This window comes from Xenopus tropicalis, chromosome 8 (assembly GCF_000004195.4).
Source record: "Xenopus tropicalis strain Nigerian chromosome 8, UCB_Xtro_10.0, whole genome shotgun sequence".
Classification (NCBI taxonomy): domain Eukaryota; kingdom Metazoa; phylum Chordata; class Amphibia; order Anura; family Pipidae; genus Xenopus; species Xenopus tropicalis.
Window position 1 is genome coordinate 38,741,802 of NC_030684.2, and position 23,795 is coordinate 38,765,596.

At 39.0% G+C, this 23,795-nt stretch overlaps 1 protein-coding gene across 1 annotated transcript in view; it reads right to left on the minus strand.

Moving 5' to 3' along the window:
- The window catches only part of LOC100496398 (gamma-aminobutyric acid type A receptor subunit theta), a 70,654-nt gene that overhangs the window by 8,899 nt on the left and 37,960 nt on the right, over positions 1-23,795 (minus strand). The window contains exons 2-5 of the mRNA XM_002939210.4: positions 22,032-22,120; positions 14,438-14,505; positions 4,283-4,503; positions 894-976 (exon numbers count right to left, since the gene is read on the minus strand). Of these exons, the coding sequence (XP_002939256.1) occupies positions 894-976; positions 4,283-4,503; positions 14,438-14,505; positions 22,032-22,120 (461 nt within the window). The remainder of the gene's footprint in view (positions 1-893; positions 977-4,282; positions 4,504-14,437; positions 14,506-22,031; positions 22,121-23,795) is intronic.

Consider the following 23,795-nt stretch of genomic DNA (forward strand, 5'->3'; position numbering starts at 1 on the left):
TGTTGCTAGGGTATATTGGACCATAGCAACCAGGTAGCTGCTAAAATTCCAAACTTAAGAACTTCTGAACAAAAAGCTAAACAATTTACAATATAGTGATGTAGCTTGAAAAATGATAAACGTTCATGGAATGCAACAATTTCTGTCTATTTAAAACCTCTCCCTCTGCCATTGGCATACAGATAGGGCAGCCAATTACTTTCACTTTCAATTCTGCACCACCTAGATATCACTGCACTCCTCTTATTCTCCCTCCCACCTCACCGCCTATAATTGTATAGCCAGTGCTTGAGCATGGACATCAGCTCCCCCGTTCTGGCACATAAACCACATTTTGGCATGGTGATGCAAAGCTTGCCTTGCTGTTATTGTGAATTCCAAAACTGAAGAAGCTAGCGCCATCTCAGGGGTCCTTGTCACCCTAAACTGGCTAAGTTGATGACCCCCCCCATCCCGTGCAATAGTGCTTTCTGCACTAGAAGAGATTAAATTCTGATTAAAAAAATCAGAATTTTGGCTCTTTTAGTTACAAACAACAGCTTTTTGTTGCCCCTGCAGTTTCTCAACTTGCCTCATGGCAGCAGCATCCTATGGAACAAGATAAAAATATTTATATAGTGTAAGTAACATTTTTTTGTGCCTTACTAATATGATAGAAAAGGATTTGGAACTATTTCTTAAGATAACAGGTCCCCTTTAACAACATACCGACATACCTTTTCTATTTCCCCTGTCCCTCCAATCCACCCCAAAAACCACATGAAATAAAAGATGAAGACCAAATGCAAAGTGTCTCAGAATTTCACTGTTTGTATCATGATACTTTCATCACACGCTGTATCACTGTGTCACCCATGTTAGCAACACACTGCCTCTCAGTCCGCAATACTCACAGCTCTCTATTTCCAATGTACAGTTTTGCTGGTCCAAGGGATATCTACGTAAATCCATCATACAGGCAGCTGTGGTTGTGATTCTGTGGGGGTAATAAGAGTGTGTTAAACACAGTTTGCTTTTCATGGGGATAGTCTTCATTATTTTTTTGATATTGATAATCTAATGATATTCTAACAAAATAGCAATTATTTTTGAGCCAATAATTCCTAAAAATCTATCTATCTAGTCTCTCTTATAACTACTCTTTTTTTTATATAATTTTGGAATAGTCTTTCTTAATGCACGATGGCCTGAAAAAGCTGATTCACTGTGACATTTCTCACCAACAGTTGGCATCTAAACAGACTGTATTCTAATGTACAGGAGACTCTTTTACTAAAGAGCATTAATTGCAGGCCTCATACTGTCACCCTTTTGCCCAAACTGGTTTATGTTAAGATAGAGCACAATCGGTTTCCAGCAGCATGAGCAGAATAAGAACCGCTTACCAAGCCCAGACTGGCAAGTTATATAGATTGGCAAATGCTAGATAGGCTGCTGTAAGATTCCATAGACAGTCACTATAGTAAGGTTGCCACCTATCTGGCATTTCAGTGGCCTAGCCAATAAAATACCAGCAATGTACTTGACGGTAAAATAATTAGTCAATCCAACCAGTCCGCCTTGGATCCAGCCCATTCGCTTCTTCCTAGCTCACCAAATCTCTTCCTTCCCAATTTAATGCGTGATGGCCAAATCTGCCCTGTGACATCACAGATTCACCTATTTACATCACTTCCTACTTCCTGTAGGTTCCCTGTCAAGAATTAGCAGCTCTAGCTGGCATTGAATTGTTTGGGCCCAGTGTACTTAAAAATGCCAGGACCTATTTTAAATCTCAGTCTGGACCTGACACAGTTATCCTAATGATTATTCAATGTGCCCAGCACAGTTTACTACATATACTTTGATTCTACATACAATTGGCCTTACATATGGCGGCTTATAACCTTTTCTGCAGCACCTAGCTCTAAATAGCCCTAACCATAATTTTAATACAATTTATGGCTGAAGCTCCTGGGCTGAATTTATGTAAATTGAATAAAAATATCTGAAATCACCAAAATGGCAACAAAAACACACCAAATGATGACTGCCAAATCTGTACGCTTGTTTCTGTGCCTGTTTTAAGCTGTCCATTAGTCCATAGAGTTTCTGTGAAAATATGATATGGCTCTCTCTCTCATAATATTGCTCACTAAATGGAGGTCATTCTTTTCTAACAATACATCAGTCTCCCAACAGAGGGCATCCTTTCATTTTATCTTCTCCCTCTCTCTGTCTTTTGCTATGATTTGAATGATCTGTTTCATTTTGAGTGAATGCGGTTTCCATGGAAACAAGAAGAAAAAGAGTGAGGGACCAAGGGGAAGAGACTGAGAGCGGATGGAAGGGAGGGGGAGAAACGAGAGTATGAGATCAGGTAGAAGACATAGGAACTGAAAATGAAAAGCAATCAGAGAAGGAATGGTTATCTGCAGGAGCCATTTTTGGCTGACATTTAACTGCTTTCATCGGTGTTCAGCGTAAATTTCTGTATCTTAGACATACAGTATAGTGACAAAATGGAGTATGATATATCCACAACTATATCTGCATCTATTCCACAGGTTTTAGAACCTGCATTGTTGCTATACTCCACAGCTAATCCTTCTGCGTTACCCAGAAACCTGCTGCATCTGGGGATTAGGGGGAAATATACAGAACAGCACCATATCAGGGCAGCAAGGTTTTTTTTTTCTTGTTGCACTATATGCACTATACAAATGAATTTCTCAGGCATATGCCTCTCTTTTTGTACAGCACTGGAATAATTACAGATAAATGGCACAACCATGATAATACTGTATCAGAATGGAAATATAAATAACATAGAAAGGAATTTGGATAGCATGCTTTTTAGAAAGATGTAGGTATCCAAATGTTTTCTGATCGATGCTGCTGAATAGTGATAATAAAAACACCAGCAACTGCCATGGATTGTTTCCCACTTAATAGGTGTCGTGAGAACACAGCCTACAACTGTTGATCCAAAATGGAATATTTCTAGGTAACATTTGTTACTGGCTACTGGCTGAATATTCTGTTGTAGTCAGTGGATAAGCATCTGCATTGATTTTGGTCTCCATAGCGGCAATCCAAAAGTTCTGAATGGCACATCTCTTAATAGATATAAGGAATTATACACACTCTTCTGTATATTAGAAGCCACTGAAGACATAGGTGACTTTTATTATTCTCATATTTCACAGAATGGGTGCATTATTTCTCAAATTAAGTATTTAAGAAGTAAGTACAGTAAGTACTAAATGAAAAGATGCCAAATTGTTTTTGATATGAAAGGTAAAATTTGAAGAAAGGGGAGAAAGAACAAGGCAAGAACAGGCAGAATCTGGGGAGCAAAGGGGGGAAATGTCAGAATCTAGTGATAAGGTAGAAAATAATGGGAGAGAAGCTCAAAAGATAGAAAATAAAAGAACTGCAAAAAGGGATCCAATATCAAATGATGAGACAAAGAAACAAATCTGGCAATACAAACGAGAGAGGTGAAGTGGAAGATTAAAGCTTAAAATAGAGAACAGAAATAATGAAGTGAATGAGTCAAGCAGATGGTGAATTTGGTTTAGGGCACCAATCACATATCAGTACTATTTAGCATTTTAGTGAATGTAGTGAATTTACGGCATATTCCAAGGTTGGATTATATGAAGTTTAAAATGTCACACAAATAAGTATTTGGAGCTCTTTAACGCACTGGAGGCCACTAAAATACCTTGGAGGGAACATCTGGCCAGAAAGGCCTCCAGTTGGACAGGTCTGACCTAAATGTTCATTAAATAAGTGGTACGGCAGTAACTTGTTTCTATCCAATTGTATTGTATCACACATTTACAATCCCCCCTCCTGTAATCCTGAAGTACTGTAAATACTATATTTCAGCTCCACCTGTTCATGTTGCTTTGCTGTCACCCTCACCCCATCTTTGAATCAGATAGTTTGTTAGCATTACTTGTCATATTTGTGCAACAGTGGCCTCAATATCACTTGTAACCCTTTAGTCTAAAATTTGGTGTAAACGTTTTTTTATTGTGCCTGGAACTATGCAATACTATCTAAGGGTATACTATCTTGAAAAGGGTTCCTGTTCCTGAAAAAAATCTAAAGGTGGAAAAGAAACCTTAGCGGTTATTGTATGTTCCTTTTTATATAAATGATCATATTTCTTTAATCATCGGTTTTTTGTAAATTATGGCTGGCTCTTTCATTTTCATTACATAATGTAGAATGAGAGGATGAGAGCTTTCATAGAATTTAGGGAAAATAGTGAAATAAACCATAGTCTGACCTTAGTCCATAGAGGACTGTGCCATCTGGGTGCAGTCGGATCATCCGGTTCTTGACAGTGACTCCATGCAGGAAGGACTTTTTATCATTCAGGAAGTAAGTGTCTGGGAGCCAGAGCTGATCAGCCACACGATTATCCAATGTGAGATTAAGAGGGAGAGCAGTATAGGCCAGGCGCTTATCACGCCAACTTTGCTGGAAATACATGGTGATGGTGTAGTCCTGTACAAGTACAAAGAGAAGCGGTGGTTACATATGGAGCATGTTTGGCAGCAGTAAGGAAAATAGAGAAATAGACTAATAGGAATGAGTAGATAGAGAAGGGAGTCAGTAGAATGAGTGACAGCCAATCCAGTTGAAAAGAATGGAAAAGAGGAGTGTGACAGAACAAGGTAGTAAGAGGGGATACGTGGCTCTCTTGATTCTTTTGACTTTGTTTTTACTCTCTAGATAGAATATCCTTTGAAATTGTATTTTTTTTTTGGTTGTGATACACTAGCGATGACAGCTTGTCTTTTAGGGTAAAGACACACAGAGCTACTAGTAGAGGCTACTTGTCACGGCTACTAAAATAGACAATGCTGATCTTTTATTGATAATTGTCTCTAATTGTTTTAGCAGAGGCAATTCTCAGTATTGTCTATGGCAGGGTATTTTCTGATGTTTAGTAGCTGGGACAAGTAGCTGCTACTAGTAGCTCCATGTGTCTTCACCCTTAAGGTGGGCAAGGCTTATTAGTTCTTAGTATAATTATCAGGGCTCAAACAAGGGGTAGGCAGGAGAGGTACCTGTCTGGCACCCCCATTGCTGCACTTCAGGCAGGTGCCTTTATTACCTACCCTCTCATTTTGTGGGTAAGAAATAATTTTTTTTTTGATACATAGTAATTATGAGGAAATGATGGCAAGCTCTTACATCTACAACTTAAGCTATTCGAAAGAATCAGACATATTCCATATGCTGAGAGATTTTTTATACAAGACAGGGCCTGCTGATAATAACTTGCAACATAGATAGGAATAACTGAGAATCTTTCTCCCCCTTGGCTTGTGCACTGAATCCCCCGGACTTACAGACAGGCCAACACTAGGGTAAGGCAGGACCTAGTTCTGGCCCTGGACTCTAGTCTCAATCAATAGGGCTTATTGCTCCAGTCCATAACAACCAGATATTTGCTTGCAGCACAGATTAAAACATTGCTAAAAGATTTGCATTAGGACAAATCTGTTCAGTGTTAGTTATCCGGTTCATTTACTTCCCATAGATGCAGAATGCTGGTTGCTATGGCCTTGTTTCTTACCCACAACACAACATTTCCCCAGGAGCAGTGGCATAATTAGGAAGGAAGCAGACGCTGTTTAGGTACAGGGGGTATGTGGGGCTTGTCTGTGACCAGCATACAAGCAAAATCACAGGTGACCCATAATTTCACCTGCCTTGTGAATAATCTGCAATTTTGTGTGGGGAGAACCCGGGCACCATAGTAACGCCCCTGGAGCTAAAGCTGGTGGTGGTATCTCCAAGGTTCCCCTGTATGCACAGATATACAGGGGCAAGTGCAAGGGCTTCATGTTGCTCAAGTACATTCTAATGCAGCTGACTACAGGGAAATATAAAATGGAAATTTGCAAGTGAGACATTCACTTAATGCTGGAGGAGAAATGGTTTATACTAATAATATGTTGGATAGTAATAATTCTTAATATTCTTCTTGACCTACAGAACAAAATGCAACTAAATATCAAAAGCTAGACAACCAATGTAGCCCTGCTCACAGTTTGCCCAAGAAGGAAAGAAGTTTATTTCCTGACTCCATCATGATCACCATCCAACAGGGCAGTTCCTTGATAAGCACATTGCAGTGTTTATTAATCTCCGTGACCTTGTATTTTCCCATGTTCTTACACATCCATCTCAGTAATAGACATGGTGACTTTTTCAGGGTGAGCATTCTACAACTGTAATACTATTAGCTATCTCATTCTTTTAATATTCTTTACACTTACTCATCATTTTGTTCCCTACTCTTCGCTGTCTAGAGCAGAGGTACAGGGCGAGAGGAAAGAACTATTGAGGTTTAGAAACTAGTTACACACTGTAGGCCAAATGTGGGAGCTGCTTAGTGTTGCATGGGATTTAGGTGTTGCATGCAAATGAAGTGTTTAGCAGGCGTTAGAAACCAAAAGGCGTTAGAAATTAAAAATGTGCGAACACAAGGAATTGATTGGGAGACTGCACCCTGTGTAAGAGTTACTGCGGGTTTGCCATTGTGTTGGATAAGCAGTTCCATGAAACATTTACTTTGGGGAGATGCAGGTAGGTTTTCTTCTTGAAATCTGAATAGCAGAATCTAAGGGGGGGAACTTTCAGCATTAAAAGGGGCTGCAGATAGGGGGAGGATAGGAGGCTCACAGAGCAACCATTGGCAGGGTCCAGTAAAGCAGGGTGGGGGGGGGGGTTGGAGAAAGGATAATGAGTGAGATAATTTGTTACAGTCAAGAGGGGAAGTAGGGGATGGAAAGGTAGGGGGGCTGATCCACAGCTTGTCCAAAGCAACATATTTGTTATTTTGGGTGAAGATGTTGGGAAGGACAGCTCTGAACTGGCTGGTATGGAGCAGGCTGACCCTCAGAGCACCCTGGGCAGGGTTCTAATATAGTGGGGGGAGGAGTGTTAGGAAGGAAAGGCAGGTTATGGGGATTCAGTAATTAGGAAGGTGTATAGGTTAATCTGTTGCAGGAACCCTACATGCTGAACTGTCTGCTGCTTGCCTGGTGCTGAGGTTCGGCATGTAGTGGAACACGTAGACAGATTATTGGGAGGGATTTTGGAAGACACGGCAGTCTTGGTACACATAAGTACCAATTACAAAGTTAGAGGAGGGGGAACCCTCTAACCCCTGGTAATAGTGTCTATAAATGTATTTTATTTTATGTTTGTTGCATAAAGCAAAATTACAGAAAAGCTAATTCTAGTTAAGGACAGTACTTCAGAGCATAGACTGGGCCTTATGTTTTCCACTAAAAACATAGAACAAAAATCTTTAAGTTAATGGTAAAAAAGAGGAAAACATTTAAAAACTTAAGTCAAAATTATGTTCTGGCGAATGGCATTATCAGCAATAATTAGTATGGAAGGACAGGTCATGCCATACACATTACATTGCTTTTTATATTGAGGTGAGTAAGAAGTTGAATAGCTAAGTTGCAGTTGATGTGATCTATTTGGATTTTGCCAAAGTGTTTATACAGTGCCCCAGAAACGACTGCTTCTAAGCTAAGGTTCATTAATGACTTTGAGTAGGGTATTAGTCAGCCACATCACATTGGGCACGCTGGTTCCGGTTGTCCATGCATACACGTTAATTTGCGCCCTTATGCGCGTTTTTGCATACATGCTTCACTGCATTCTTGTGCACGTTCTGATGCACGCGCACAGCACATAAATAGACACCAAGGCCCCTAGTCCAGTGCAAGGTGATAGTTTTCTGATTGAATTAATTCCATACAGCATAGGGCATCCTTGCCGCAGGATCTTGACCAACTGGCAATCTGAGTGGCTATGTGGCAAATTAGATTCAGTGGTGATAAATGGTAGGTCATGCACATAGGATGTATAAATATGCAAACCACTATACTATAGGACTACATTAGGCAAATCCATAATGGAGAAGGGCCTTGTAGATAATAAACTTGGCTGTAGCAAGCAATGCCAGGCAGCAGTGGCAAGGGCAAACAAGGTTTTAAGCTGTATTAAAAGGGGTGTGAATTTGTGTGAGGAGAGGGTCATTCTTCCACTTCACAGAGCTCTGGTACTGCCCCATCTAGATATGCCATGCAGTTTTGGCCTCCACCTCTCAACCGGGCTATTATTGAATAAGAGTGAGTCCAAAGAAGGGCTACAAGGTTGTTAAAGGGTATAGAAAGTCTCTGTTATAAAGAAAGACTGGCCAAATTGAGGTTGTTTACAAGGAATATAATTATTATGTATAAATAAATAAATAAATAAATAAGGGGGGCCATATAATAAACTCTTGAATACTTTATTTATTGGTAGGCCCATCCAATAGACACACGGACACCCAAAAGTTATTTAAGAACAAATTTTATAAAAGTGGACCCAATACAGAACCCTGTGAATGTACCACTGACAACTACCCTCTGGCCACAACCTTTTAGCTGGTTTCCTATCCACGTAGAAACAAAACTATAAATAGTAATGCAGTTTTCATGCAGCACTATATTTAAAACGCTTTAGCAAAATCCAGATAGATCACTAGATCATCTGCTGCAACCCCACTGACCACTGAGGTTCAACCTTGATAATTGCAAGGGTATGCACAGAATAATAGCAATGCGAGTAATACGCTAAATGGTAGTGTGTTTGGGCATCCCTAATTGAGAAGGATTTGGGGATTTTTGTGTATAACAAGCTGTGTAAATCTAGGTAGTGTCTTACATAAAAAAGGGATTAATTTGCAGGTTGAAAACATAATTTTGCCTCTTTGAGTATGCAGTGTAGTTTTAGGCTCTTTAAGAAAAATATTAAAGAGCTGGAAAGAGTGTAGAGATAAGCAAAAAGACTGGTGAAATGAATGGAGGAATAAAACTATGGGGAAAGACTGTCAAGGTTGGGCTTGTTTCCTCTGGAGAAAAAGCACTTGCGAGGGGACACGGTTATACTTTACAAATACGTTAAACGACATTATAGACAAAAAGTGGGGGCTCTTTTGTCCCTTAGAAAAAATGATAGGACAAGAGGCCACCCCCTTGAGAAAATGTAACTTTCATTTATAGCAGTGTAGGTGGTACATAATGGTGAGGATGTGAGGTTGTGATATAAAATTCTATTGAGGTTCATATTCAAGTTAACTTTTAGTATGTTATAGAATGACTAATCCTAAGCAACTTTTCAACTGGTCATCTTCTTTTTTCCTCCAACATCCAAAAAACAAATGCTTTATAAGGCTACAATGTTATTGTTATTGCTACTTTTTAGTACTCATCTTAATATTAAAGCCTTTTCCTATTCATAATCCAGCCTCTCATTTTATTCAGTGCATGGCTGCTAAGGTAATTTGGACCCTAACAACCAGATAGCTGGAGAGCTGCTAAATATAAAACTAAATAAAAACCACAAATAATGAAAAATGAAAACCAATTGCAAATTGTCACAGAATAGCACTCTTCATCATGCTAAAACTTAATCTAAAGGTAAAGCATAATATCCAAGGCTATAGTGATCTTGAGATCTACAGATCTTTGTATAGGGATTGGTATTTATAATTAATATATGTGAATGTATAGATAGGTCAATTTGGGTGTGTCATGCATGTGTGCCGGGGTTCATTTGAAGGGGTTGATGGACTTGATGGACTTTTTCAGGCCAACTTAACTGTGTAACTATGTCACTTCTTACTTACTTTGTAAAGTACTAAATATAAGTTTGTGAAGGACTAAATATTTTTCATGTTTAAGTATAGCATAAAGGTCGGAAAGCACTGGGTTACAGTTTAAAGGAAAATAAGATTCTCACCTTTGATAATAAATAATTGGGAGGCAGTTCAGTAAATTAGGAAACAACTGAAAGTTAGCATTTATAGGAGAAAACAAAAGGAATGGGCAATTGTTCTTCGTTGGCTTGGGCTTCATTTTTTATATGGGAATTCCCAATGCTGTAAATGACTGATGATATCATTTCATGGTGTTATCAATAATTTGATATCATACATAACATTTAAACTAGCCTGCTACATTATTATACACCAGTGACCCCAACCAGTGGCTCAGGGGCAACATGTTGCTCCCCAACCCCTTTGGATGTTGCTCTCAGTGCCCCCAAACCTGGTAGTTATTTGTGAATTCCTGACTTGGTAGCAAGTTTGGGTTGAATAAAAACAAGATTTACTACCAAATAAAGCCCCCTGTAAGCTGATAGTGTGCATAAAGGCTGCCTAATAGCCAATCTTAGCCCTTATTTGGCTCCTCCATGAACTTTTATGGTGCTTGTGTTGCTCTCCAAGTCTTTTTATAGTTGACTGTGGCTCACGAGTAAGAAAGGTTGGGGATCCCTGCCATATACAATGTCTGTAATGGAGTCAGATTACTAAGTTGAAATAAGTAAATAAGTAAATAAGTTGTTTGAGTTCCTTGTGTCGATGCTGCCCTTCATAACTGAAATTATTTCAGGAAGCTGTTTAAAAACACCTGATAAGGAGATCTGCTGCTTTCTGCTTCCTCCCTCGGCACAGAGTAGGAACAATAGTGCAGTGTGACCGTAATCCTGAGGTGGGCGCTGTGCTGCCGACATACAGTTCTCCATACATGAAAAAGTAGCCCTGCCAGTGGCTGTCGACACGCTTGCTTGTGGGATACTGGGACAGCAGAGCTGCAGAGACCAACAGGGATGAGCCCCTGCCATTTTTCTTTTACTTATATCCCTGTACACAAAGTGATATAATGACATGCAGTGAGATAAAATGACATGCATTGAAATAATGAGAACATGCAGAGATATTACAAGTTAAATATCAAATACATCAACATTAACATGCTGTATGAAGCAAAATGAAGATACGTTGCATGTGTTCTCTGAACTATAGCTCCCATAATTCTCATCACTGGGAACTGCAGTGCAGCAACAGCAGGCAGGTCATGAGTTGTTCACACAGTATTATAACTCAGATTGTGGTGTGTTACAATACACAAAGAAGTTAAACAACACAGATGATTAACATGACATATAGAACAATGACATGGAGTAGTTTTGATTTTTTGTGGTATTGGTTTAACCATAAATTAAAAGTTGAGGGTTTTCTTTCAATATAATAGTATTCTTTGCTTTCTTAAAAATCCCAGTGGTGTAACTACCGGGGGTGCAGGAGGTGAGGGGGACACGAGTCTGAAGGGAACCCGAAGGACACAAATTACACCAAAAAGTCCTTCAATTTATCTTTCTAAATAAAATCTTCTCATAGAGTGAGATAAAAACAGCAAATATAGTAAATAATTTACCTCCTATTGGACTTATTAGAAGTCACTGTGGAGTTCCATGACCATAGAAAGTCATGAGGCTTCAGGCTGAATGCTTTCTATACTGGTCAGGGAACTCAGAGGTGACTTCTAATATGCTCATATTTTACAGAGGATATATGATTTGTTATACTTTAGTTAATACTAAGCTTTAGTAGACCTCAACTTTTATACAGGTTATAGAACTATGGACAAATAATATCCTCATAATTTACAATGATATGTTTAAAAAAAATGCAACTTTCAGTGAGTCATGTGACATAATTGGTGATGAAATTATTATACACAGATTTATTCTAAAGGCTATAGATGGCCTTTGTACAATAACCTAACCGAGCCTGTTTTGGGGGAAGCTAAACCTCTTTATTTCCTAAAACCTCTTCGTTTCCTAAACCACCTAATCTGGCTGTCAAGGACATAAAGCAAATATTCTAATATAGACATAGGTGGGAGCCATATTTGGAGACATCTTTGAATTGTATTTATATATTTGGCTTTCTAGTACTGTATATAGAAATAGCAATGCCTTATATATATTATTGAAATATTCATTCTGCACTGACAACAGATGCAGCAGCCACCTCTATCCTCTATTTATATGGTAACAGACAGTAAATAGGTTAAGTAAAAATCAATAATACAAGATAAAAATAGAAGATAATTTATGACCACTTTCCACTGCCCCAACTCTTTACCAATCTGAACCCCTTCTCCTGAGCCTCCCTACTGCAGCTCTGGCACAGATAATCCACCTCTACAACATATTGGTTCCTCACTTCATTTTCTAATGCTGTCTACCCAGCTCCATAGTATTAATGTGTAGACAGTACATTCATACCTAATCCATTATCCTGTTATCCAGAAACTTCAGAATTATGGGAAGATGTTCTTCCATAGACTATTCAAAATTTTAAAAATCAAGTACAGTGCCGTGTAATCCTTACTGGAGGCAAAACAATCCAATTGGGTTCATTTAACATTTAAATTATTTTTTTAGCAGACTTAACAAATGGAGATCCAAATTATGGAAACATAACAGGTCCAGAAACTGTACTATCATTAGTTGGTTTTCTAAAGTAGATTTTACTAGAGACCAAACACAGGGAGAGTTTATTTTGATTGTGTAATTGGTTGCTTTGAGCTTTATAATAACTAGAAACCCTTTCTGTAGTGGGTTTAATTTTATCCTAGTAGTCAATGGTTTTCTCCAGGTACTCCCTTTTCCCCCCACACTTTAAAACTGATTTAAAGGAACAGTAACACCAAAAAATGAAAGTGTATAAAAATAATTAATATATTATGCACTATTGCCCTGCACTGGTAAAAGTTGTGTGTTTGCTTCATAAACACTACTACAGTTTATATAAATACCCTGCTGTGTAGCCATGGGGGCAGCCATTTAAATTGAAAAAAGGAGAAAAGGCACAGGTTACTAAGCAGATAACAGATAAGTAGCATAGATTCCCATTGTATTCTACACAGTTTATCTGTTATCTTCTTATGTAACCTGTGCCTTTTCTCCTTTTTTCAATTTAAATGGCTGCCCCCATGGCTACACAACAGCTATTTCTATTAACTACAGTAGTCTTTCTGAAGCAAACACACAACTTTTACCAGTGCAGGGCAACAGTACATTATATTTTAATTATTTTAAAACATTTTTATTTTTTAGTGTTACTGTTCCTTTAATCGCTGATGTAATTGATCCTAGTATGTTGTGGCAATATGATAATGAACTTAGATGCTAAGCTTCAGTGAGTCAAGGAGTGATGTAAATTATGAGCACTCTGTATAAAGTGCTGTGTTAATATATACATAAGTAATGATTATCAATTTTCAGAGTGTCAGGCACTGGTATGTATTCTATCACCTAGTTAGCTAGAAGTGCATGGGATGTAGCTGCTGCTTTTACATTTGGACTCCCACCACCAGTTGCTACCAAGACGCCTATATCCCTATACACCTAATGGTATAGTCTTGCCTATTCTATGCATACTTCCTGCACTGCTTTTACTGCAGTGTTCTTTTGCTTCTATGCCATGCAGTTATAACCATTCTATCCACAGCACTTACAACCCTTAAACTAGCACAGGACCTTACTATTTACCAGTGTCATAAAACAACAGAACAATATTGTTGCACCCCCACACCACACTTAACCTAACAGCGTAAAAGCCTAAAAGCTAAATCAACTTTTTATTCTATGTCTACCTTCTAGGCTGGTGACTAGAAGAGAGTGGGTAATCCTAGTACAGGCAATAGAAATATTTTTAGTTTTTTGTAACAATCCATACCCCCTGTCAGATATCACCTGCAGGGTAATTAAAACCCAATCCCTCAGTTGGGGTTCTGTAGTAAATAATACCTCCATGGCTTACCTTTTCCCAATATTAAGGAGGTATAATAAGGGTCAGAAACACTTTTTCACTGCACAAACCAGGGACTGTAATTTCAAGGTATTTCTTTAATGTATCTAGCACTGGAGGATGTATAAAAAGGGGTGAATTTACTAATGATGAAAAAGGCTGTAATTTAAAAATCACAGATTTTTCTGAATGTATAGTCAGCCAAATTACTTTCATTGAGTAAAATTGTATTTAGTGCTTGCTATTTTCCAGGGGATGTTTAATTTAGTGCTTAGTGCTCAAAATCGTCAACCACATTTGCTTTGATAAAGGCAGGTCATCTAATGGTATTTCCAACATTTATTCCTTGCCATAAGTAGTTTGTCCATACCAAATGCCCCCTCCTCTACCTACCTCTAAATGTGCTGGCAGAGGATGAGGGACTCCCCTATTTGTAGGTGTGTATATATGGGCTATTTCATACAAATTCTATTCAGGGTTAATGGTTTAAAGTTACACTGCTAGCTTTTTTATGATTCAAAGGGGGAACATATGAAAAATAAAATCTTAAAATCAATTTTTCAAATAGTAGTTGGGATTTTTCAATAAAAATGCCCTAGTGAGTACATTGGGTTATTTACTTATACTAAAGTAGCTACAAAGAAGCTACCAAGCCTAAAACACCATTAGATGCAAACATGTAACAGTTCATATATACCTGATTTCAGTATTTCACAATGATATTCACAAACTTCAATACTGTACCTTATAATTACTTACCATGTTGACCTCAGATATTTGGTCAATACTTGAGATGTGTATACTCATCCCCACAGAGACTGGATCACCTGAAAGACAGCCAAACATAATTCATTAGGAAGCTGTGAAGAGGCTAGGCTATACTGGCTTTTGATAAACCAAAGTGGCCTTTAGGCTGGTCCCTAAAGGCCACTGGAGCTGATATTTAAGGGTGGCTGTATAATCTCTCTCTGCTTAGGGAAGGCATTAAAGGAACAGTAACACCAAAAAATTTATATATTTCAAAGAAATTAAACTATAATGTACTGCTGCCCTGCACTGGTAAAAGTTTTGTGTTTGCTTCAGAAACATTACTAGAGTTTATATAAACCCTGGTGTGTAGCCATGGGGGCAGCCATTCAAAAGAAGAAAAGGCACAGTTTATATAGCAGCTAACAGATAAACCCTGTATAATACAATGGTGTCTTATCTGTTATCTGCTATGTAACCTGTGCCTTTTCTCCTTTTTTCCAGCTTGAATGGTTGCCCCCATGGCTACACAACAACGTATTTATATAAACTATAGTAGTGTTCCTGAAGCAAACACCCCAGTTTTACCATTGCAGGGCAACAGTGCATTATATTTCAATTACTTTAAAACACTTTCATTTTTTGGTGTTACTGTTCCTTTAAATCCAAGGCTTAAATGTAGATGCAAGTGCCAGACTCTAAACCTTGCAATGGACACACTATCCAATCTGGCACTATCACAATTTCAGTGCCTTTATAAGGGGAATGCCACCCAAACACAGTAAGTATAATTTCAAGCAACTTTGCAATATACATAAATTAAAAAATATGCAATTTGTAATGTAATAATATGGTTTGGGACAGTTAAGGTCCCCATACACTATAAGATCCGCTCGCTTGGCGATGTCGCCAAGCGAGCGGATCTTCACCTGATATCCCCACCTACGGGTGGGCGATATCGGGTAGCAAGAAACTTAAAAAAAAAATAATCGGATTACATTTGAGCTTATGGGGCAGTCGGTTCGGGGACCGCATCAACGAGCCCATGCGGTCCCCGATCCGACTGGATTTTCTAACCTGGCCGATCGAGATCTGGCCAATTTCAGGCCAGATATCGGTCGGCCAGGCTGCTCTGTTCTGCCCATACGCGGGCCGATTAGCTGCCGAATCGGTCCAAGCGACCGATATCGGCAGCTATAGTCGGCCCGTGTATGGGGACCTTTATGTAAGCCTTGACCCCTGTTTTCCTGCTGATCTGCATGGCTACTTTGGGATTTAAAAAGGTATTTGACAAGTCTTCAGCCTGCCTTCAGCCTGCCTTCAGCCTGCCTTCAGCCTGCATCCTCTAAATCCCACAATTCCCTGCACACTTGATGCAATAAGGAAAGGAACATTATAGTGGAATGCATTGTGAGTTATGTAGTTCCTACATGCTGTCTGTAAGCTGTGAAGAATTTTAGTCCCTCCTCCCCTGCCAGGATTTTAAATGATGCAGAAAAAGAAGAACTGGATTTCAGCATATAAAATGGTATTTATTCATACTTTTTGAAGGAACAGACTACACCAATATGCATATTAGGGGTTTCTGTGTTGTGTGGGGCTCTTTAACAAATTTTGGTTTAGAACCACGAATTTCCCTTTAAGGGAGAGGCTTAGCCTTCTCTAAAAAAGAGACCACGTATTATGTATTCATATATAATTATATGAAACTCCTTCTGTTTGTAGCATTTGCAAAAATCTTTTTCAAAAAATCACGCTCTTTTCTTGGTGCGGAGCCCAGTACCAGGTGGTGGTGCTACATGTGTCATGTTGATAGACAATTTTGCACCTATTAGCACATCTAGTACTTTTCAAAGCTTAGCTCTAAGATGTAGTTTTAAGAAATATATAAAGCAAGATACTTTTTTGTGTACAATCTTGCGTCTAAATATGTATCATTTTTTCCCTGGAACTTCTCGTGAGGTTTGGCCTTGGTGTACATTTTATTAATGGGTGGGAATGTTGTATGAAGCACCAACAGCAAGAGTTAATGTAAATAGACATTTATCCCCAGAACTCTATCCAGAGGTACATGACAAGGTTGCCGTTGTCACCTCTCCTATTTGCCCTAGCAATAGAGCCCCTTTCCATTCTGATCCAACACTCTCCAGCCATAACAGGTCTCAAATTGAGGGCTGTGGAGGAATGTATGTCTTTATATGCTGATGATGTCTTACTGTATTTGGACTCCCCTGGTGCCTCACTACAGACAGTCCTACACATAGTGAAACATTTTGGGTACTTTTGGGTCCGGTTTGAGAATCAGTTGGGACAAATCTAGCGTATTCCCCATAGACCCAAATATAGATCCCAATATGTTCACTCCTACTCCCCTGCAATGGGTTGATGCATTTATATACCTGGGCATCCAAATACGAAAGGAGTTGAGCGACTTTATTCCCAACAATTTAGACCCTAATATCAAAGCTATGAAAGAGAAACTGCTGGTATGGGCCAATCCCCCTCTATCTATCTGGGGTAGAAACAATCTGCTAAAGATGATATTCCTTCCTAAATTTCTCTACATTTTCTCACCTATTTTCATTCTACCCAAATTTTTCACCTCTCTAGATAAAACACAGACTGCCTTCCTGTGGGCCAATAAACCTACCAGATTCTCCAGAGCCAAGCTTAGAGCATCAATTATGCAGGGCAGCCTAGGCCTTCCACACTGACAATTTTACTTCCTATCTGCACAGGGCAAAGGTTTACTATGTCCAATAGTGGTTCTCTCTTGATCTCACCAACCCCAATGTTCCACTACAGACAACCCTAGCTAGCTCAATGGAGTCACTGAAATATATCCTATTTCGTAAATTATCAGATATCCAAACAAATCACCCAGTCATAGTGACACCCTACAGAGCATGGCAAAATATACTACAATTATACAAACTGAAGCCTCCAATCCTATCCCCAGGCCTCCCATTCTGGGTAAACTCGTACTTACCCAATTTCAAACAAATTGCCCCATACCGAGTATGGCCTCACTGGGGCATACATACACTGGGAGATATGACCAGTGCCGGGGCCCTGTTACCTAGAAACCAGATCAGACACACAGGCACAGTAGAGCTGTTACCCTGGTTCTCATACCTACAACTCCAACAAGCCTTCCGACACCAATTCCAAAGAACCATAGTCCCCTTTGTGCTCACTAAGCTTGAAACCACCCTCCAAAACCCCTCCTCCAAAAAGCTGATCACCACACTATACTCCCTGCTTCTCTCTACCCTCCAATCTCCCTTTCTCACAGCTCAAAAAGCTTGGCATCAAGACATACCGGAGCTAGACACTGAAGATTGGGGAAGCCTATGACTATCTGATCTCTACAAGAGACAGGTTAATCCAGTTCAAAATCATACACAGGCTCCATTTGACCCCTTTACATTATATCGTATGGAAATCCGCGACTCATCCCATTGCCCTAAATGTGGTGCCCCCAAGGCCAAATACTTTCATTTAATGTGGTTATGCCCACAAATACACCACTTTTGGAACCAGGTCCTAGACCACATCCAAAACACAAAATCCCTACCTAAAATACTTACTCCTAAGGTTTGCTTATTGGGCATTGTGGATGACATTATTCCCAAATCAGCATTGTGCATCTTTTATAGAACATTACTGTTTTATGCCAGAAAAGTATCCTCTTTCAATGGATGGCACACCCTCCCCCGACAATTGCCAGCTGGCTCAATTTACTTAAAGCCCTTCTGCCACTAATACAACTCACCTACATAGCAAGGGGATGCCCTCAAAAGTATGACATGGTATGGGGAAGATGGGTTGAAGCTATGGAATAACGCCACGCAATCCTTCCTGGGAATTTGAACCTCCACTGGGAATCCCAAAATCCTCCCCTTCTTTAACAGAAGTCTGAACATTATCTCAAATAGGATATTACCAATTATCTAAACCAATGGACCGTATATATCCTGACATGAAAAGAAAGACGCTTGTAGAACCAATGTCAAAATGTTTTATGTTGTTTTATGTTACAAATGCATAAATAAATATATGTATCATTTTAGAAATGGCTTTTTAAGGCAATGTGTTTTTCTTACAGAATCCAGATTAAAAGTTCTGCAATTTAACAACTGCCTTGAAATGATTCATGTTTTTGTGGCTAAAGGAGAAGGAAAGGCTAAGTCACTTGGGGGTGCCAAAATGTTAGGCACCCGAAGTGACTTTAATTGCTTACCTTTTACCCTGGGCTGGTGTTCCTGTTAGGAGAAAACTGCACCAGCCCGGGGTAGCAGTGAGCGTCTACTGCATGTCTTTTTCACTCTGCGCATACGCCGGCCCAGGAATTCCGAAGACAGAAGAAATAAGGAAGTGGAAACGCTCGCTGCAGATACCCCGGGCTGGTGCGGTTTTCTCCTAACAGGGGCACCAGCCCGGGGTAAAACCCGGGGTCTTATTAACTCTTTTCTTGCCAATGATGTATTTATTATGTGCTGGCAGGCAAAGGCTTAGCAGCGTAACTTAACATAGCTGGGCCCGCTGCAAAAAATGTTCCTTGGTTTGCATTGTTTGTTTTCATTATATATTATATTTTATTTTATTATATCACTGTGTTTGCTATTTGCTTTTAACAATGCAATATAGTTGTTTGGAGTAAAAAGAAGTTTACCCATTTTGGATTTGGCAGAATGTGAAATTTCTAAAAATATATGGTATTCTGTGGTCTTCATTTTGTTAGGGCTTCCTATGACACATAAAGCAAGGGAAGTGTGCTTTGTTCTCAGAAGCTGACTTGGCAAGATAATTCATATGCATTATTTTCATTTAATATGCTAGATATTTTAGTAAATCTATCCATATTTGCATCAAACTGTTCAAATATCCCCCTGCCATTCATATTTAGTATGTTTTATTATTAAGTGTAAAAATTGTGCAGGATAAAATGCAGACTTCTAACTTAAAGGGCAAGGAAAGGCAAAGTCACTTGGGGGTGCCAAAATGTTAGGCACCCCCAAGTGACTTTAACCGCTTACCTCGTACCCCGGGCTGGTGCCCCTGTTCGGAGAAAACAGCACCAGCCCGGGGTACCTGGAGCGAGCGCTTCCTCCTTCCTGCTTCCACTTTCTAAAATGCCGGTGGCCGGGCATGCACAGTAGAGCGAAAAAGCCGACTTTAATGTTTAAGTTCGGCTTTTCACTCTACAGCGCATGCGCGCGCAGCGAATCACAAAGGAGGAAGCGCAGGCAGCTACCCCGGGCTGGTGCTGTTCTCTACGAACAGGGGCACCAGCCCGGGGTAAAAGGTAGGCGGTTAAAGTCACTTGGGGGTGCCTAACATTTTGGCACCCCCAAGTGACTTTGACTTTCTTTTTCCTTTAAGTATAAATTTGCAGTTTAGTAGTTTGGAATAGAAAGACATACAGTAGTTACCTATTTTGAATTGTCAGAATGTGTTCTTTCCAAAAATGTGTGGTTTTCAGGGGTCTGCATACTCTAAGCGCACTGACACATGGGCGCTACTTCGCCTAGCAGGAAATCTTTTCTACCTTGGGTGGTAAAGTGCCCGACAATACCTGTGCTTTCATATTTGTTGGAATCACTGCATGTAAAACACATTACGTGCCATGATCCTGGATAATCTCATGAAAATGCAGAAGGAGGCAAGTTTGACCGACTGCTAGGGATTGCTGCATTCATGTAGTGTGTTTACATGCAGCAATTCCATTGAATGTAAAAGGCCCGCAGGAGAGATAATTTCCTGCCGGGCGATTAAGTGCAGGGCTGAATTTGTGACAAGGCCACAAAGGCCCGGGCCTAGGGTGGCATAAATTTAGGGTAAAATTTGATCACATACGGAGCACTGGGAATGGGACGTGCAAAAATCTTCAGCGGGCCTATAACATTGGAGAAGCAGGACTATAGTAAAGTGATGGAGTGTTGATGAAGGTGCAGTTCGTAAAGGCAGATTGTGAACAATTACGATGGAGCAGGTAAATCTGAACAGGAATTTGGACGAATAAAGCATGGAATAAGTAGTTATTACACATTTACCATTGCCTGTAAATTTGTAATACCAGCTCTGGCCTTGGCGGGTATTTTACCTGCTTGGTTAGTAAAATACTGGTTGGGTACCAGACCTAGGTGCTTCTTTTGCAGTCATTAAAATATTAACCATGAAAATGCGTTTGCATTATATTTATTAGGTAAATATTCGGCATCAAAATGTTCAGTAGACCCCCTGGCATTCATTTTGGATTAAGAAGCATGTGTATTTTCCAAAGATATATGGTATTTAGGTATCCACATTCTCTCAGGGGCTCTCATGACACATGAAATGCATACAGGGTATGCAAAATATGAACCATGCAAATATGCATACATCATTTTCATTTTTGGGCCTTTACATGCCATATACTTGGGTAGATTATACAATAGGCATTAAGTTGCTCAGCAGACCGCTTTGATCTTAGTACATAGGGGTTTGTGGTAGATGATGCTGTATAACATAATCTTTGAAGCAATTTTTAGTTAATACAAAATGCTAACATTAGCAAAGCTATGGGGTTTGATAGTTTGAAGTAGTAAGACATATGTACAATTTTGGATTTGAGAGAATGTGTACTTATATAAATATATATTAAATATAGTGTATGTGGCTCTCAGGGTGAGTCTCTTGTGGTTTATCCAACATAAAATGCAGTAAATGTGTTGATTTTGCGGTAATTGAAATGTCAGCTATGATGTACTATGTACTATTTATTTTGGAGCTGTTTTTAAAAATCTAAAGCAGGCAGATTTCTTTAGCAGTGCTTTGGAAATTTGGTAGTGTATTGCTGGAAATATTTGTCCTATAAAAGTCAAAAATCTCCTTTTTACATATTTGGCACTGGTGCGTTGGCGACACATGGGACTTTCCAAATCAATTACACATATAAAATAAAATCTGTTTCTGTTGTATATATATATATATATCTCCATGATATGAAAAATGTACATTTTTCACCCTTATATAGGAATTTAGAAGCCAGTATTTTGCTACACAAGTGGAATTAAGTTGCCCTGGGAAAAAAAGTATATATATTGTTCCTATTTGTCCAGCAGTACATTTACCAGAAGTGTGACATTCTTCTGGCAGTAAAAGGTTTAATATATAAATTATGTCACTGGTTATATCCAGCTTGAGTATATGACTGAAGAGTGTCCCTCATTGGAATCTGCCTCACTCCTATATCCGCATTTGCATGCACCGTTGGTAGGACTAAATTGAATAGATGTGATGATTTTGCAATGCATGTATAAAGGGAACTTGTACAACTCATGTGTTATTCAGTTTGAACTAATACAGTCCCCCATAGTGACAGGTAGTTATTAGCTGTGAAGGCCCAGAAAAATGAACATTATGATACCTTTGTAGATCAGTCTTATACTTATACAATAATGTCTTCATTTATATAGATCTCAGGATTAGACACATATTAAATTATATTATAGATTCGATACTGATAAAAAGTAAAGGATACACATTTAAAAGTATTTCTTATTGTATAAAAGTAAAATGTTAAACTATGGTGTGACACGGCTGAACATTACATTTTTTTTACCTCCAAAGTCAGGCCGCAGACGGATGTCATATCCCTTCAACAACTTGTCCACTGTTTTCTTCACCACTGAGATATTCCCAGAAGGTAGGCTAATATAAAAGAAAGAAAAGGAAAATATAAGACTTTTTGCTATGTTCTTAACATAAAACTTTATAAATACAAAATATAATTAAACTTCATATTAACTGGTGCCATATATTCTATACATCATGCCTACTGTACTTTATATCTGCGTGCTAGGCATTCTGCAGTAAGGTTTTGATTATTTGTGCATGCCATATTCACTGCACATATTCCCTTAAGTGAGCAATAAAAATCTCCAATTTTTTAACCCACATATGTAGGATTTTAGACATTGCCTGTTAGATACTTGGCAGATGGGACACTAGATTTTGTGATTTGTGGCAGGGCCATTGATACCAGGAAATCCAGCTGTAAGGACTATGTTGTGTAGCAGATGACAGTTAATTTATATTTAGATGGTTTTGGTATTTAAGTGGGTTAACAATAGTTTTCTACACATCTAGGATGTGTAACTTTCTAGGAAAATAGTACATGGGGCAGGCAACAAATATCAAGTACCACCTCTAGCATTTGCAGCTGTTTACTATGCAAGCTAATGGGGCAGTTCCTGGTACTTTGGTGCCGCATCTCCGAGCTACTTTAAAATGGAGCTCTAGTGCCTATAATCGTCCTCATTCACTTTTCAGGTGGTTAAACGGAGAAGTTTAAAAGCACCAATATAGACAAGGGCTGTTTCACGTAAAAAAATTTAAAAAAAAATAATTTTTCATATTGTCGCACGAATGAAAACAAAAGACCCCCCTGAAAAACTCTAAAACCACTAAGCAAAGAAAAGCTCTCTCAGTTGTAAAACGGACAGCTGCCACTGATTTCTACTTGACCTCAACAACTTTTAGAGTATTTTTTCTTTCAGATTGCTGCAGTTTTGTTGCATAATAACAAAATAGTATTTTTGCGCAAATAATTACCAATCATGAAAAACAATACGACCTTTTGTAAATACCCCCCCCCCCCCCAGTAAGGTTTTCCTTTCGTATTCTCTAACACACACTTTTTTAGCCAAGGTTATGTCAACTGTGTCCACAAATAAACTGCATATCCCATGTGCAAGTGCAAGCTACAGTGAGGCCATACTGGGCCTGACCCATGTCTGACTCCCTTGTTGGCAGAAAAGCATAGACTCTTCATTAGACTGAGACTGCTTTTGTCCATAAGTCATGTTCTTCATTGGGACATTTGGCCAGTGGACTGGGGGGGGTGAATTTTGGTTGTAAATTGTAATTATTAGCCGGCATGTCGGTCTGAGTTATGTTAATTCTTTCTTGTGAAGTTTTTAATAAAAACACATAAAAACCCTTGTCTGCAGAAAAGATCCCAGACCTCTGCACATTCCTAAAAGCGCAGCCACAATACAAAAGCAGATTCAAAGCAGAAGAGCAAAACACACTTGTGTTAATATTTACAAACCAGAAAAGGTGATTACGACTTCTATCTTACACAAAATTACATTCTGCTGTGGTCACAAAACCTTTAGCATTTTTATGTCTGGATCCCCACCTCTAAAGAAACTGTTTTTGTCATGAACAGCCTGTTTAAATCCTGAGACAACAAAAAAAGACTTTTCTAGACCTCCTAGATATTTGCATTCCTTGATAGTTAGCATGTCCAGAATCATTTACCCCAAAAGGAGATGGCTTAGTGGGATGAATTATTTTGATATGTTATATAAAGAAAATGTTA